The 19,186-nt window shown below is 31.6% G+C and overlaps 2 protein-coding genes across 2 annotated transcripts in view; both read left to right on the forward strand.

Annotated features, from left to right (window-relative positions):
- Positions 1 to 19,186, forward strand: part of LOC134712608 (maleylacetoacetate isomerase-like) — a 270,737-nt gene that overhangs the window by 107,965 nt on the left and 143,586 nt on the right. The window lies entirely within an intron of this gene.
- LOC134709768 (adhesive plaque matrix protein 2-like) lies at positions 4,368 to 13,876 on the forward strand. The gene is made up of 4 exons (XM_063569916.1): positions 4,368 to 4,570; positions 6,273 to 6,383; positions 8,931 to 9,041; positions 13,245 to 13,876. Exons 1-4 carry the CDS (start codon positions 4,432 to 4,434, stop codon positions 13,253 to 13,255), a joined length of 372 nt encoding a protein of 123 aa, XP_063425986.1. The 5' UTR covers positions 4,368 to 4,431; the 3' UTR covers positions 13,256 to 13,876.

Raw genomic sequence — 19,186 nt, forward strand, 5'->3', positions numbered from 1 at the left:
TATCAAAACAAACGAGGAATTCAGATTTCTTAAATCTTCAACGGAATAATGGGATCGATTAAATAGACCATTATAGGGCATTGACTTGACATATCAACGACATAAGGATGATTTTATAGTTTCGGCAATTTCTATTTAAATATTCATGAGGAAAAGTGATATCGGGTCAGTATCTGTATATGACATAGAAATATGCAGTTAACGCATTTTGACTGCTCAAATAGAACAAGTGCAGTATAAAGGACATTAACAATGTAAAACGAAAGATTGTATGGTGTATAACCACTAAATCATATTACGTCACATCCGGTAACATACGAAAATAGGCCGAAAACAATATTCCCCTTGAATTGACAGTTGCAGTTAACTAATTCTACATTTCAATGCAGTAAAACCTTTTTTGGTCATAAACATATATCTTGGGTATTACAAAGCACTTTTTTTTATTTGGTTTCTGTAGAATATTTTTTAAACTTGAGGTTACATGGTATAAAGCTTGTACACAGATAGAAAAGAGTTAAAAAATAGATCGGTTAACTTTCAGTGATGGTTATTTTCTTATATGCAATGTAATGTTATGTGATTTTTTTCTATAGTACAGGATAAAACTTAACCCATGTAAAATATTTCTTTATTTGGAACAAAGATAGATTCTGCATTTTTTTTGTGCAAATTTAACAAAGACTAATACGGAAATTCAAAGGTGGTATTATATCTTGAGTTTGTTCAAATAGTATATTTGTGAAAAATGACGCTATTTTAAACGATGAAGTAAGTACGAATACAATTAGATGGATGAATTTCATTTATATATTTAGCAACTTATACAATCATTTTTAGAGAGAGACTAGTTTATATCTGTACGCATTGTCGTCTTTCTGTTTCAAATAGAGTTTCATTGGCTTAATTGATTGTGAATTAAATTCAAAACGACAATCATCATCAAAGATATAAGAAGCAAAAACACGTAAAACATTTATGTAAAGCTTAGTATGCTACGATCCATGAGTGCAACTTACTTATTTGTGATGTCATTTACTGTTTGTAAATGAATATTTTATTTTCCCTCGTCTAGTTAATATTTAAATAAATGAAAAAGTAGGTTCCTAAATATCAAAGTGAACTTTCAATAGGACTGAAACACGAGTTTCTCTTTTGTTTATAAGGTATCAGTCAAAAGAATACAATATCCTGTTCATCCTCGTCATTTGAAGAAACGCATCCGTGACTTGATAATAGATAGTGATGCCTTTTGTTATTGAATTACCCACACACTCTTTTGTTAGGTGGATGAAGAGATATGTTTTATTGAATTAAACTTGGAAAAATAAATCTTATTTATTTACCTAGATATAGATTATCAAGACTATTAAAACGAAGAAGGTAATTGATTACTGAAAGTTTAATCCATATGTAAAATAACAAAAATACCGAAATCCGAGGACTCTTCTGAACGGACTCTGACAGAGGCACAGTTTGGATTTCGACCGGATACGCCACTTTTGATGCCATCTTCTGTCTTCGTTCTATGATTTCTAAGTCATTAAGAAAGGTAAAAGCTTATATTCTGTTTCATTGAATATAGTGAAGCCTTTTTTCTATCTGATGAGTTAAGCCTTTTTCAACTGATTTTTATAGTTCGTTTTTATGTTGTACTGTTATACCACTGTCCCAGGTTAAAGGGAGGGTTGGGATACCGCTAACATGTTTAACCCCGCCACATTATTTATGTCTGTCCCTGTCCCAAGTCAGGAGCCTGTAATTCAGTGGTTGTCGTTTGTTTATGTGTTACATATTTGTTTTTCGTTCATTTTTTTTAAATAAATAAGGCCGTTAGTTTTCTCCTTTGAATTGTTTTACATTGTCTTATCGGGGCCTTTTATAGCTGACTATATGCGGTATGGGCTTTGACCATTGTTGAAGGCCGTACGGTGACCTATAATTGTTAATGTTTGTGTCATTTTGGTCTTTTGTGGATAGTGGATAGTTGTCTCATTGGCAATCATACTACATCTTCTTTTTTATATTTGGTAGTATTTTTATGTAAAGTCGTGGTTAAGACTAGTAAGATATGGGTTACTGGTTAACTTCTTACTGTTATTTTTATGTATTCAAAATTGAAAACTGTTTTCAATGTTATACTTGCTTGATGCAAGGGAAATCTTTATCTCCCTTATTATACTCGTTGTATGTTAATGATATGGAAGAGAGCTTATTAGTAATGGCTGTCAGTCTTATCTATTTGAAATCTTTAAAATTATTTTTACTAATGTACGCAGACTCCCCATGGTTTTTTTTATTCAGAACATAGATGATTTGAAAAATTTGATGATATTTAAATGCTGTTAACTCTTTTTCAAAGGAATATGGTTTATATATTATATATATATATAACTAAAATAGAGGGTTGGCGCTATAGAACCAGGTTTAATCCACTATTTTCTACATTTGAATATGCCTGTACCAAGTCAGGAATATGACAGTTGTTGTCCATTCGTTTTTGATGCGTTTTGTTATTTGATTTTGCCGTGTAATTATGGACTTTCCGAATTGATTTTCTTCTGAGTTCAGTATTTTTGTGATTTTACTTTTTAGTCGTGTTTAAAAAAGGCGGTTTTGTAAAAGTCAAGAAAAATGTGGTTTTTTTTTCTCAAAATTGAACCAACTTCAAGTTGATAAAGTCACAATTGTGTATATTTAGGTATCCTTATAATGTTATATACACAAAAAAAAAGGTTAAGGTAGAAAGGCTGTTTTTAATTTATGTAGTAAAATTTTAAAGATTATTATAACTGTGAATTGTTACTGTCCTTATTGGATACTTATGTATATAATATTCTTAATTATAGCTGTGATGTACGGGGTAATCATAAAGCTAATGATATAGAGAATGAACAATTGAATTCTTTTATAATTAATTCTAAAGGTTCGAAAAACTGCTATAAAGAACATGGTTTACTGTGAATTGGCACGTTACCCGACGTAAAAGATAAATAATCACACAGATAAATGATTCAGTTTTGGTTCAAATTATTAAATACTGATAACTGTATATTTAAAGCATGTTATGAAAATATGTTGGACAGTTCATTTAAAAAATATAAACACTAATTGAATTTGGCATGTTCAGTCGCAGATATAGTTTCATGATGTATGGCTAAAACAAAGCGTAAATAATTTTGATAAAATTTAAGTAAATACAAAAATGAAAGATACCTTTAGTCCTGATGCTAATGCTTTTTTTTTATAAGCAATTCAACTAAATGAATACATTAAAGATATACATATGACCCAGATATATTGCATTTTCTTTTAGAAAGTCCTGGTAATCATATATATAAACTTACATTATGTAAATATCTTATGTCTGCCAATTGCCTAAATTTATAAAGAGACATGCAGACATTACAATTAAGATAGAGAAAATAAAGTATGTACTGTTTGCAATGAAGGTGAATAGCATTCTATCTCAGAATGTAATAGATATAGTCATATAAGACAACAATTTCTTCAGAAATATTATTGGTAAAATCCATCCACTATTTAATATAAAAAAACACCTAAATATGTAGTTGTATTTCTTATTTATCATATGAATTTATTTTCATTCTCCGCCAAATGTGAATTTTGTACATTTATAACGTTTGTTATTATTATTACTCTGAAACATTTAAAAATGAATTTAAAAATGTATTATTCTACAAGCTGGATTGCTTCTAAAATCAAGTATTATTATTACAAAATAACAGCACAGCGACTATCGGATTTCGCTCTACCTGTATCACTCTATAAAGAGTATCAGGAATTTGATTTTCATGGATTCGTGACTTCAAACACTCGACTTATAACAATAATCGATACGTTTGAGGCGACGTTGTTAAGTTTCTTTGAGTTCGATGGTTTAATAAAGTTTAAAACTACTGTTTTCTATAGTTTGAAGCACACAGGTTAAGTCGGGCAAACCGATTGTGAGCTTTGTATTAACAGTTGTTAACTCCACAGTAAGTGCATAAAAGAGTAAAGAGTAAATGCGTTTGAAAAATATTTACTTTATTTATTCAATAAAATAGATGGTACCCTTATTTGTGTCATGTGTTACTGTAGTGGATTTTACAATGTTTGCAGTTAGGTACTGACGTTGTTTGTCATCTTAGGTACTGGTTATAGTGTTCTTTTACTCGTCTATGTAAATAAACACTTTTACTGATTAGTCCATTTTACATCGTGTCAGTATTCTGTCAATACCAAATCACTCAGTTTCAAAAATCAATTTAAAATACTATCCGTAAACAATAACAAGTAAGCAATGTTAGTTCTAATTTATTTATATTTTTTTCAGGTAAATTGTCACATTGGTTTAGGAATGTTAACCTCACTAGTTATTTGGCTTCAACAAATGAACTTTATACGCTGACGTTAGATAGTCAACTTATGTGTATAAATGAATGTACGAAGACAACGAATTGTCTCTCTGTGTTCTACATACACAAAACATGTCGATTAAACAATGTATATTTTTCAAGTACAACTGGACTGGTTCCTGTAAACGGGTCCGAGTATTTTGGTTCAGGTAATCATTATATGTTTCCCTCGAGTAAATCTAACATAGTTTAAAAATCTACATACAGAGCAAACAAAGAAATGTTTGTGTTACTTCGATAGAATCAAGTTACACTTGACGCAAAAATAAGGCTAAAGTATTTATTGTGTTAACCATTTTATTGTTTTGAATGTAAAATAACAAAACAACCGAACACGAGGAAAATTGGCTTATACTAATGTGTAGACTGATGTGAATATTTAGTTTTCAATCCAGAGCAAATGGCCAGTATTATATTCAGATAGTATAAAACAACAAGACAAAGCAAACATTGAACAGATCATCAAATGTTCAGCAATAAAACTTAGAAAATTGAAATGTAGTAGTATTTACAAGCCAACACATCTGATAGTTTGGTATGAAGGTAGCATACTCACTCGAAACTAATTTGATAGATTGATATGTCGGTGGTATAAAATACAGGACAAATAAGCAGCTTTAAATAAAATGTAGGCAGTAAACTCAATACAATTCGTCTAGTAGTAAAATATGCAACTAGGATATACGCCAGAACAAATTAGTAGCTTGGTATGTAGCCATGGGTACTGATTACTGTTTATCATAATGGTAGGATACAAGTCAGGACAAAGTAAACATGAAAATAAAAACAATTGGAAACACATAAATGTCTCACCAGTTCCAGCAAGATTGATTGAAATAATGAAATGATTACAGTAAATAATAAAGAACGGATTTTTTATTGTGAAGAAGAACAAAGGAGTAGGTTCAGTAAGACCGCTTTTTGGCCCCAAAATATAGCAGTTTTACAAAATTGTGAAAATTTTATCTTTTAGCTATTCATTGGAAAGGAGAATGCTTCTGCTACACAAATATTAGCTGTTTTTGACAATATATATCGGGTACTAACATCATTAAGTCATGCCAAATTACTGAAATCTTCACAATTTAAGCAATTTAGTTAAATTTTAGATGGTTTCCGTCTCAAATGAAAGTGGCCGCATTCATGTTCATTCATAATATTGAAATGTAAGTTGTATTTGATGATAATACATACTAACATATATAAAGCTTGAGGATAAACACGGATGCGGCCATTTTCATTTATGACAAAAACCATCTTAAATGTGACGATTTTTGGCATATTTGATAGAATTTTCATGTTTAAGCTTGAATCGTAGCGTTTTTAATGACTTAATCACTCTTTCGTTTGATGAACATGAAATTTGAGGCCAAAATCGGCCCTTACCGGACCTACTCCTTTCTTTAGGACGAGGATATGTGATCAGTATCCGTTACAGTACCTTGCTTTTTTTAAAATACTACGACAAAGTGACATATCTCATGTTTTAGTTTACTCTACAAATACTGAACAATAAGATGTGCAGTTAAACACTTTCAAACTCTAAACATTGAGGTCAAGTTATTGTCTTTAACAGTAGACAAGTGTTACTAAATAAAATTAAAAGCTGTAAATTGCAAGATATTAAAAAAAAACTGACGTCAATAATAATTTTCTAAAATATATTAACCAGCAAATTTTAACAAACAAGAAAAGAACATCCGAAATATTTGAAAATACAAAGCATAAACAAATGTTGATAACATAAACACCTAACATGAAGCAAGGAGGTATTAAACTACATTTACTACCCATTTGGTTCTAATATAAAATCTATCAAACATTAATTATTAATTTTTTTTTATCAAATAGGATCTTCTTGTTCACCAAATCCGTGTTTGCATGGCGGTACATGTTCAAAAGCTGGATCTTCTTTCAAATGTGACTGTTCGGCTGATAGGCGAGGTTCTCGGTGTGAAACAGGTATATTCTATTTTTAAGATGACATACATCAGTATTGTTAACACTTGAAAATATGCATCTATGTTCTTAATGACCACCGGTCGTAAGCGGATGGTCGAAACTTAAAGTTACGACCATCCGAAAATGGGAGACAACTCTTTTTCGATTTTCGTGCAGTAAAATGTTAATTTGAGCTAAACTGCTTTGTCTCATACTAATTGTGAGTGCGTTGATATTGAAACCAAATTTGATACATAAAAACATTCCAATTTTGTTAAATAGTCATTAAAAACTTCTAGCATGATGGTCGTAACTAAAACAACAAAAATGTTAAGGATTGTCGTAACTCTTTATTAAATCTATAATACTAAAATTACGAAGTCCAATTTTTCAGCCGTCATCACGTAAAAACGACGAATCGAAGAATTCAACTTTATATATAACTAATATAGTACAAAGGTGTAGATTGAAAATTACACCACTCCAGGCCCGTTTGTTTTCCACGTAATTAATATTGCCAATAATTAACAAGTTCCGGGTCGAGTCCGATACCGATACCAATTGTATATTCACCTGTTACCTATTACCTAATCTGTACGTTCCGCATCTGACAGGCGCACCACCAAACGGTGTATTCAGGGTTAATATGCTATATACACGGGTCATAATCACAGGGTTGACACTACTAAATTGTCAAATAGCTACCTATTGTAGTATTTTAATCAGTAAGACTTTCTAAGATAACAAGACTAAAAATGAGGAACAGTTTTCAATTTGTTAGTGGGCATACATGACGTAAAACAGCGAATCTAAATTCATCTCTATTTATAACTAATGTAGGACAATGTTGTTGATTAAAAAATACTCCATTCCAGGACCTTTTGTTTTCCAAATAATTAATATTACCAATAATTGATAAGTTCCAGTTCGACGGGTTCAAGCAGAAAGATTTGAAAGCAGAGAAAACCTGTGCATCTTATAATCGGCATGACTTTATCAGATGACAATACTAATACTAAAATAAGACTTGCGCATAGTTATATACCTTAATTCAGTCACGGACCCGCGATATCACGGGTGTGTCCTAGTAGGTATAAATAAAGCAAGTCGAAGAGTTTTATCTTTTATTATATGAATATATAATATGATATATTTATGAAGGGTTTATGGTGAATACTACCTTCTATTTGCACACTGTAACTTTCACTTGAAATACAGCAATAAAGGCGCTTTTCATTTGCTTTAGGGTCTCGGTGGTCGTGTGTTCTAAGTAGTTACTACTGTAATCACTAGCCAGTCAATACTGAGGTTGTGAGTTCAATACCCGCTCGTGCGCGTGCACTCGACTCCAATCTTAGTTGACTAGGATTGTCAGTTTTCCTATCGAAGGTCGGTAGTTTTCTCCGAGATCGCCGGCTTCTTCCACCATTAAAAATGAGGTGCTTTAAAGTTGCATTAAAACACAAAACATCAGCCTTTTCTTATGTGTTTTCCTTGTTCATTCGTGAAGTGATTATGTGTCATTTATTGATATACCATACAGTAATGTCTGCATTGTATCTTGACTTAAATAAAGAAAGAGATGGCGAAAGATACCAGAGGGACAGTCAGACTCATAGAACAAAAACAAACTGACAACGCTATGGCTAAAAATGAAAAAGACAAACAGACAAATAATAGTACACATAATTATCAACCACGAACTTCACCAAAAACTGTGGGTGATATCCGGTACTTCGGAAGGGTAAACATATCCTGATCCACATGGAGCATCAGTCGTGTTATTGCTCTTGTTATTACAAACCCGATAAAAAGTCTAATTACGTAGTTAACATTCATGTAAAGGGAAATCGGATTGTACTTACGACGTACTAAGTAATATATCTGATATCATCTGTGAAACGGTTATTCCATAACGATCAACAAACTTGTGATGGCGTCCGTAAAATTTTCGAAGGGATGATTTCAACTTCAGCATTCGGAACTCTTGGTGTAATAGCTTCCTTATAAGCAGCAACCCTCTAGCAGCAAAAAGAGAAGTTGGCCATGATGGCCGGTGGAAAACTAACTTAACGGCAATGAATTTCATTTATCTATAAGGCACTTTTCATTTTTCTTCAGCAACAATCTAGGACCGACTACATTACACTTTTGAAAGTACCTGTTGAACCTTAGTTCCAAAACTTGAGTACTAGTATCCCGTATAAAAGGTTTGAAGCCTTTTACACAAGTATTTCGAATGGTAAATTGAAATAAAAACTTCGAAAGCTTCACGGACGCCGTCATCAATAGCTTGTTGCATTACCAACTACAACTTCTAAATTGTTTGCGGTAATCCTCTTATTTCATTTTCTGTGTATAATTTAAGGACTATACTGTTGTTATATTAGAGTTTCCTTTGACAAGGTTTTGTCTGGTTTTATTCGAATCATAGTTTATTTTTATTTGCAGCTTTGTATCTTCTCTCCGTTTTTATTTATGTTTGAACTTTAATTACGTTATGTTTACATCATTTTAAATGAATACATTTAACAACATTCTTGTAAAATGTAAATATTATACTTGTAGAACCATGTAATCCTGATCCTTGTGTTCATGGTACATGTATTAAATCAGATGTGGCAGCAGGCTTTAGGTGTCATTGTCGTGAAGACATTAAAGGTTACTTATGTGATATAGGTAAGACTACCTAAAATAGTTACTTTTTAAAAGACAAATTACCATGATGATTAAGGATCATTAAGGTGTATCTAGAAATTAATATAATAATTGTGATTTAAACTTACTGGAAAGCCAAAATGCATAAAAGTGTCATTTGAATTGAACAAAAGTGATTCGTGAACAAAAACGCCTCAAGATTCTTCAGTTTGCAGGAAACAATTACAATTTCATAGCTAGGAGTAGGCACAGTAAGACCCCTTTTTGGCCCCAAAATATAGCAGTTTTACGAAATTGTGAAAATGTAATCGTTCAACTATTCACTGGAAAGTAGAATGCTTTTGCTACATAAATATGGGCTGTTTTTGACAATACAGTGCACATATATCTGGTACTAGCATCATTAAGTCATGCTAAATTACTGAAATCTTCACAATTTTAGCATTTTAGTTAGATTTTAGACGGTTTCTGTCTTAAATGAAAGTGTTCGCATTCGTGTTCATTCCTAGATGTAATATTGAAATGTAAGTTGTATTTGACGACACTACATAACATATATAAAGGTTGAGGATGAACACGGATGCGGCCACTCTCATTTTTGACAAAAACCATCTGAAAGTGACGTTTTTTTGGCATTTTTGATAGATTTTTCATATCTAAGGAGTGTTTTTAATGATTATATCAGTTAAAATCTTTCACATAAACTAATTGAATTAATTGAAAAATAATAATTGTTTAAAAAGTGTCAAAAATCTTTCGTTAGATGACGTGACCTGAAATTTGATGCCTAAATCGGCCTTTACCTGACCTACGTATACTCCTTTTATTAAAGTTTTTTTTGCATGAACTTATGATTATATAACCAATGAGTTGTCAACTGGTACAGCCTACATTTCAATTTGCATTATGACAGTCTATTTGAAGATATACATGTATGATGAGGATTATGCATTTCTTTTGAACCAAATTATTTGCAACTCATTCCTTGCCACCCCCCCCCCTTCCCCCTTTTCCAAGCATTTGGAATATTAGCAGTGGCGGATCAAGAATGTTTATAGCAGCAGGGGTATTGACTGCAGAAGAGGGGACACTTGCCAGCCCTGATTCGGTGTTCCCGAAATGATCTACCATTACTTACAGATGACAAAATAATGCACATTTTACAACTTCTCTTTCCTATATACACCCGGATGTGACGTAATATAATTTGGTGGTATTACATCTTTCTACTCTGAAAATACACATATATTGTAATTAACATATTATTTTAACATGAGCAATGATCATAACTGAACGCTTCATTCATGAGTTTATCCAAAAACACCTATAATAATAATATTTATTCAGGAAAAGGCAATATATAACGTAACGGTACCCAAATTGCACCTATTTAGCAAAAATAGCAGTGGAAATCTTACAAGATTTCATAGAGACTAAACAAGTTGTACTTTTATGCACGTTTTTCATCATAGGTAAATATATTTAGATATACACAAACGTTTACAGTATTTATCAACAGATGAAGTGTTTACTGAAAGACAAAATGTACTGAAACGTCGCCATGCGACGTCATCAAAACGTCATTTTTTTTAAATTAGCAAATACAATATGTCTCAAGTATCCATTTCTTAAAAAAAGAAGGGTAAGCATGGAAAAGTATCCATTTGTTCAAAATATTTGAAAACAAGAATGTGTCCAAAGTACACAGATGCCTATGTTTAGTGGACCGTGAAATTGGGGTCAAAAGTTAATTTGACTTTAAAATTAGAAAGATAATATCATAAGGAACATGTGTACCAAGTTTCAAGTTGATTGGACTTCCAACTTCATCAAAAACTACCTTGACCAAAAACTTTAACCTGAAGCGGGACAGACGGACGAACGGACGAACAGACCAGAAAACATAATGCCCCTCTACTATCGTAGGTGGGGCATAAAAATAAACAAAAGCTCTAATACGACTTTTGACAATGCAAATTTAAGCATGGATGCAATTTGGGTACACCTCATTACAGAATCATTAATGGTTTGGAGGTTTAATAGTTCAGACCAATTTTTCTATGATTCCATATGAAATGAAAATCTAATTTGTGTACCTATGTTATAAAGAAGGATACGGCTACAAAATAAACACAAAATGGAAATGTTTGTCTGGATCATAAAAAAACGTAGTTGAAAAATCTGTCAAAACAGGTGCAATTTGGGTACCGTCACGTTACAAATACATAGTACAACCTTAGAATATAGCAATTGTTGTTACATATATAGGTACCATTAGTGCCAATGATGACCCCGCATGTTTTTATATAGATTAGACAGTTGGATCACAGCTTTAAATATCAGACTTTTATTTACGCCAGATCCGTGTGTTGTCGACGCTGAAATCAAACAAGTTAAAAAGGTCGAATAAGCACGCAGTTGAAAATATTGACAAGTTTTTCTTTAAAGATTTTAAAGGAAGATAATATTTTAATAGTCCCAAACAGAAATCTGTCATTCAGAAGTTTGGATATGAATAGTAAGTGCATCACGAAGAAGATACGCGTTTCATCAGGAAGTAGTTACATTTCATAGGAAAATAGCCCGATATATGAGACTGTTTAAATCTGTACAAATGGACACCTATGGAAATAAAATTACAAATTTAAGTTACTTTTATTTTCTACATTAGAAAATGCCTTTACCAAGTCAGGAATATGTTATCCATTCGTTTGATGTGTTTGGACTTTTTATTTTGACTTTTTATTTTGAATTTTCCTTTTTGAATTTTCCTCGGAGTTCAGTATTTTCGTGTTTTTACTTTTAAAAAGTATAAAAAAAAACCTGGAATTCCACATAACTCGTTTATGTTAATTTGTTTTGTTATTGTTTTAGTAATGCCTTGACTTATTTATAAATAAATGACAATATCTGTTTAAACTATCTAGCAGAAATCTTTCATGCAATGTTATTCATTTCTGTAATTTGTACCTCTTGATGAGTTTCTGATGTGTACTTTTTCTGAACTGATGTTCAGTATAAGAATAGTTGGAATGTACCTGCTTATATTTTAATAAATCAACCTGAATGGGCAAATATGGCAATTTTGAATAGTATAAACTTTATCATGGGTTAATTTTATATAGATTAGACCGTTGTTTTTTTCGTTTGAATGGTTTTATGGTTTTACCTAACTAATTTTTGGGGCCCTTTATAGCTTGCTGTACGTTGTGAGCCAAGGCTCCGTGTTGAAGATCGTACCTCGACCTATAATGGTTTACTTTAATAAATTGTTATTTGGATGGAGAGTTGTCTCATTGGCACTCATACCATTTCTTCCTATATCTATTGAAAACTTAGTGTATATGAGGTTCTGGCTGGAGTTTACAATTAATCTGCATAAATCATGTCTTTCAGCCCTCGGTTGTATTATAGAATGTATTATATCGTCGATTGTACTGAGCAGCAATCGACTTATTTTTTTTAAATATCTATATAAACGTATGTATGATATCTAACAAAAAATGTCTCGATAATATCGCAACATCAATATATATATCGGACAATAAATATTGATGTTGTCATACATGACGATATATATTGATGTTGTCATACATGACGATATATATTGATGTTGTCATACATGACGATATCTTTTGATGTTGTCATACATGACGATATATATTGATGTTGTCATACAAGACGATATATATTGATGTTGTCATACAAGACGATATATATTGATGTTGTCATACATGACGATATATATTGATGTTGTCATACATGACGATATATATTGATGTTGTCATACATGACGATATATATTGATGTTGTCATACATGACGACATATGTTAATATTGCTACATAATGGAGACATCTTTTGTACGATTTCGTACATTGATCTTTATTTACCTTCATTAGTAAAAGATTATCTCTTATATATATAAAAGAAGACAAAGTATTATATTTGTTTTTTTCAAATCATGCACTATTTCAAATGACCTTTTGAAGTTCAAATGTGCAAGGAAAGTGTCATATTATTTCACTGGACTACACATTTAAACAAAGACAATACAACTGAATATCACAGAAACTTTACAATATACATTTTTGTGACACATATGTATCTTTCGATTTTGATTAATTGGAGTGCTAACTCGAATCGGAACAAAAATTAATATTTGCATGTACTAATTAAAAACCGCTTGTATTCAAATATATTGTTCTTTCATCTTTCTTTGCAGACGACGACTGATATTAACAGCACCAACATCTGAATTTATGGAGTATGCTGAAGAAATTCGGTTGTTCATTTCATATACTTGAGGGTATCACAAGCCTAGTAGTGTGCTGACATGAATTGTCAATTATATGGTTATATTTATAAATTTACTGTTTACAAATTTTTGAATTTTTTGAAATACTAAGGCTTTTCTACCTCAGGCATAGATTACCTTAGCTGTATTTGGCAAAACTTTTGGGAATTTTGGTTCTCAATGCTCTTCAACTTCGTACTTTATTTGGCCTTTTTAATTTTTTTGGATTCGAGCGTCACTGATGAGTCTTTTTGTAGACGAGGCGCGCGTCTGGCGTATTTACTAAATTTAGTCGGGGTACGTATCTGTGATGAGTTTATTTACATATATAATCTTAAACTATTCAGAAACGAGCATCATGATAAAAATTTTTTTTAAATGTACGTCATTTTAAACAGTTTTATATAGTGCTTTAGAAGATATCGTAAATCAATAAACTTGGAAAGTTTCGCCTCATATTGGGGTTTAGATTTTAGGTATTTGGTTAAGTTACTTTTTTTGTAGAATTTACATTTACGTTGTCTCTGATTGACAGTTTTCAGTTATTAGATTTAATTTTGTTCAACGTAATTTGTACGATAATTAAAGTTTGAAGTTGGATTTGACCTATAATGGTTTACTTTTTTTTATACCTATAATGGTTTACTTTTTGAAAAAAAATGTTATTTGGATGGAGAGTTGTCTCATTGGCACTAACACCACATCTTCCTATATCTATGGATATATATTATAGTTAATTGATATTAATATGTATTGCAATATGCATTGTGTTTAAATGTAATATCAGTATTTAGTTCTAATATTTTGTCAAATGTGTTGACGTCTTTTTCTATTATATGTATGTGTTATTGAAAGAAAAAATTAATCACCGCCTTCAGTTATTAGATTTAATTTTGTTCAACGTAATTTGTACGATGATTTACGATTCAAGTTGGATTCATAACAAACTGGACATATATATATATATTATAGTTAATTGCTATTAATAAGTATTGCAATATGCATTGTGTTTAAATGTAATATAATTATTAAGTACTAATATAATTTTAAATCAATCCTAATTCTATCTTACTTTTGAATTATAGTTTTTCATATGTGACGTGATTTTTGTACTGTTTCAGAAATTTCATAAATTCAAATGTGACGTAATTTTTGTGCCTTTTCGCCATCGTATGTGACGTCATTTTTATGATTTATTGCGTTGAGGCCTATACTGAGTCAGGTGTGTCTATTCTGTGTTGGTCTTAGCATTATGTATTCGGGTTTAGTTTTCTGTAATTAGTTAATACTTCAGTTTCATTATGACATAATAATGTATATCTCTTTTATATTCATTTGATAAAATTTACTGTTTGCAATAGCATTAATTGTTCTAAATAATATTTTTTGTACTGTTTCAGAAATTTCATAAATTCAAATGTGACGTATTTTTTTGTGCCTTTTCGCCATCGTATGTGACGTCATTTTTATGATTTATTGCGTTGAGGCCTATACTGAGTCAGATGTGTCTATTCTGCGTTGGTCTTAGCATTATGTATTCGGGTTTAGTTTTCTGTAATTAGTTAATACTTCAGTTTCATTATGTATATCTCTTTTATATTCATTTGATAAAATTTACTGTTTGCAATAGCATTAATTGTTCTAAATAATAAGGATGTTCTTATCCCAAGCATAAAAACATAGCCGTATTTGAAACAACCTTTTTCAACTTTTGATCTTCAATGCTGTACAACTTTATACTTTTTTTCACTTTCGATTTTTTATATCTGGACGTCACTGGTTAGTCTTGTGTGGACGAGGCGCGTTTTTGGCGTATTGAATTTTAAACCTGATGCTTTTTGTTATCTATTAATCATGTGTTTCTTTTTCTAATATGTTCTTCTATTTATTTGTATTGTAGTCCTGTAATATTATGTTATATTTAACATGGCCATTAAAGTGCGAGGTTTGGCATGCCACAAAACCAGGTTCAACCCACCATTTTTACCCCTTTAAAATGTCCTGTACCAAGTCAGGAAGATGGCCATTGTTATATTATTGTTCGTTTCTGTATGTGTTACATTTTGACGTTGCGTCGTTTGTTTTCTCTTATTTTTTAGTGTTAATTCACATTGCGATAAGACGTGTCACGGTACTTGTCTATCCCAAATTCATGTATTTGGTTTTGATGTTATATTTGTTATTTTCGTGGGATTTTGTCTGATGCTTGGTCCGTTTCTGTGTGTGTTACATTTCAGTGTTGTGTCGTTGTTCTCCTCTTATATTTATTACGTTTCCCTCGGTTTTAGTTTGTTACCCCGATTTTGTCTTTTGTACCTGGATTTATGAGTTTTGAACAGCGCTATACTACTGTTGCCTTTATTTGTCATTTTCAACAAAAATATATATTTAAACTAGTTGCCGCACTGGTAATTATACCACAACTCCTAAACTTGTATAGTCGATTTAGATCTTGATATATTGTAATATACTCCCAGTTTATGAAGACCTCTTATATACTTGTCTTGGTGGTCGCTGTGTCGTTGATTTTAAAACCAAACGTATCGTTAAAATGATAACGTAATCATATTGATTGATTGATTCTCTTTATTTCCTACAGCACACAGACAAGCACACACAAAAACAAACATAAAGAAAAACCCACTTTACATATATATACAATATATATATGTATATTATATCTACATGCTACCAAAATTAAACCTATGCTCAGATAATTCGCCTTTAAATATACCGTACAGATGAAATATATGATCTGCCAAGCAACACATCATGTTTCTCCATTTGTCAGAGTTCACAGAATGCATAAAATCTGTAATGCCACCAAGTAAAACTACGATTATATCACTATCATCGTGCTGAAAAAAAGAGTACAGATTCCTGGACCGGTAAAACGTCAATAATTCCGTAAAACATGTTATTTCTTACATCCAAAAGTTTTTCACAGTACGAAATTAAGTGTTGAACAATATCTGTGGAGTAACATCCACAAAAAGAGCACTGACCATTCTTTATTGCTATTGAGCCCAGTTTTACCATGACTAATAATTTAGTATTCAAGTGCGGATAGACAACGGCAAGACGTAAAAGTCTGTGAATAGATAGTCTGTTTTGTATTTCATAGTAACTTCTGGTCGACTCTGTATAGCTGATTTCCAAATATTTTCTTCTCTGATTTCAATTGATTAACAATTTGGGACCATAGTTTTTTTATCCGGGATATACAAATCATTCATGTAACTCTCAAGAAAGGAATGCATATCATATTTAATCAGAGTTTTTATTAAGTCATAGGTTATTGAACGTTTATCGGATTCGCCAAGCAATAGTTGACTGAGACGTAGAGTACGTAAAAACTTGTTTATGAGTTGTATTGGATTTAGCTCTGAACAACCGTCCCAGGAACAATAATTTGAATTTATCGACTAGTCCTTGTATAGACCATAGCCGGACAGAACTTGTACATGCATCAGTTGGCGACCGTTTATCTAGGCCCAATACAAATCGCACAAAGTAGCTTTGCGTTTGCTCTAACATTCTAGTTTCAGCAAATGTTAACTGACCCCAAAGTTCACACGAGTAAAGTGCAGTTGGTAACACAATACGTTTCCAAATAGTAGTATTTGTAATTGAGTTCATGCCATTCCGATTAAGTCCTATACCGTAGAGAGAATGTAAATTCATTTTCATATTTTTGCACGCCTTTTCAGTACGGTCGTATGATTTCATATTGCTATCATTCAAAGTTCCAGCATAAATAATACTTTGCTTCATAGGAACCTTTGTTTCACCCAGACAAAATTCATTCTTTGTCTCATTATATTTTATAGTAGATTTTGATGGTTTATTCAATACATTCAGCATTTGTTGAAAACCAGATTTTGTGCCACTAAGTAAAGTGGTATCGTCCGCTAGTAAAATTGGAGGTATGTGTATGTGTCCAATCATTAATCCACAGTTTGTTTCTAATAGTTGAGTTATTAAATCGTTGATAAATAACGCAAATAGCTACGCTGACATAACTCGACCTTGACCTACGCCTTGTTTTATTTGAAACACCTGACTATTCAAACGGTTATTGTCGAGCCTTCGACTTTAGTCGAAAAAGCGAGACTAAGCGATCCTACTTTCCGTCGGCGTCGTCGTCGGCGGCGTCCACAAATATTCACTCTGTGGTTAAAGTTTTTTGAAATTTTAATAACTTTCTTAAACTATACTGGATTTCTACCAAACTTGGTCAGAAGCTTGTTTATGATCATAAGATAGTATCCAGAAGTAAATTTTGAAAAAATAAAATTCTATTTTTTCTGTATTTTACTTATAAATGGACTTAGTTTTTTCTGCGGGGAAACATTACATTCACTCTGAGGTTAAAGTTTTTAGAATTTTAATAACTTTCTTAAACTATCCTTGGTTTGTTCCAAACTTGGACAGAAACTTGTTTATGATCATAAGATAGTATCCAGAAGTAAATTTTGTAAACAAATAAATCCATTTTTTCTGTATTTTACTTTTAAATGGACTTAGTTTTTCTGCGGGAAACATAACATTCACTCTGTGGTAAAAGTTTTTAAAATTTTAATAACTTTCTTAAACTATCCTGGGTTTGTACTAAACTTGGACAAAAGCTTATTTATGATCATTAGATAGTATCCAGAAGTAAATTTTGTAAAAAGACAACTCCATTTTTCCTGTATTTTACTTTTAAATGGACTTAGATTTTCTTCCAGTGAACATTACATACAGTCTGCAGTTAAAGTTTTCAAAACATTTATTAGATTCATTAATTATTCTAGATTTTTACCAAACTTGGACAGAAGCTTCTTACAATCATAAGATAGTATCAAGAGGAATTTTTTATTGATTTTTTTCCTCATTTTTGTTTAGCCTGTGATTTACAGCAAAAGTAGGCGAGACACTGGGTTCCGCGGAACCCTTACAAATTTTATTGTACATGTGCAGTTTCTGTCTTATATGACAAATGTATTATTTTCCACATTTTACCGGTAATTCAAGCATTCCACAATTTAAACAAAAGTCCGTCTTGCAATATACGATCAAATGCCTTTTCGTTGTCTAAAAATATTGAAAACACATATGAGTAACGTTCGATATAGTACCTAATTGATTCCTTTAATGTATAAATAGCAGGAATTGATCCATGTTCTTTGACGAAACCAAATTGTAAGCCATGAGGTACAACATTGTTAATATTTTCCAAAAACTTTTGAATATGAGTCAAAAATATCTTTTCTAAAAGTTTTCCTAAAACTGATGCTAATGTCACAGCTCTGTAACTGTTGGGATTAGTTTTATCTTTGTGACTTCCTTTATACAGTGGAATAATGATACCATGTCGAAAAGAAACAGGAAGATATTCTGTTTTCAAGATCATATTAAAAAGTTTACACAAATATTTGATCACTTGATCCCCGCCATATAGTATATGTTCGTTAGTAATGCGATCCGGACCCGGTGCTTTCCCATACTTTAAAGTATCAATTTGTTCACGAATTTCTTCTAAAGTAATTTGTTTTTTAAGTTCTAGAATAGATGCTTTATTACTGTTTTGAAAGTACAAAATGTATGTTTGCACTTTTGACGATATTTCATGGAAAAAAGTTACATAAAAACAGCCAGTTGGTTGTTCAGAGTATAAATCACGGAAATATTCACCCCATAATTCACATATACTACTATCGTTTGAAGCTTCCGTGCCATTGTATGACAGCTTTGTAGTTGATGGACCACTTTTACGCATACGGCGTACACGTTGATAAAATTCACCAATATCCATTTCAGCAGCAAGTTATATATCTTCGAATTTCCCCCCTCCCAAAGTTTTTCAGCGATTCGTTTTCGTTTACGAA

The sequence above is a fragment of the Mytilus trossulus genome, chromosome 3 (genome assembly GCF_036588685.1).
Source record: "Mytilus trossulus isolate FHL-02 chromosome 3, PNRI_Mtr1.1.1.hap1, whole genome shotgun sequence".
Classification (NCBI taxonomy): Eukaryota; Metazoa; Mollusca; class Bivalvia; order Mytilida; family Mytilidae; genus Mytilus; species Mytilus trossulus.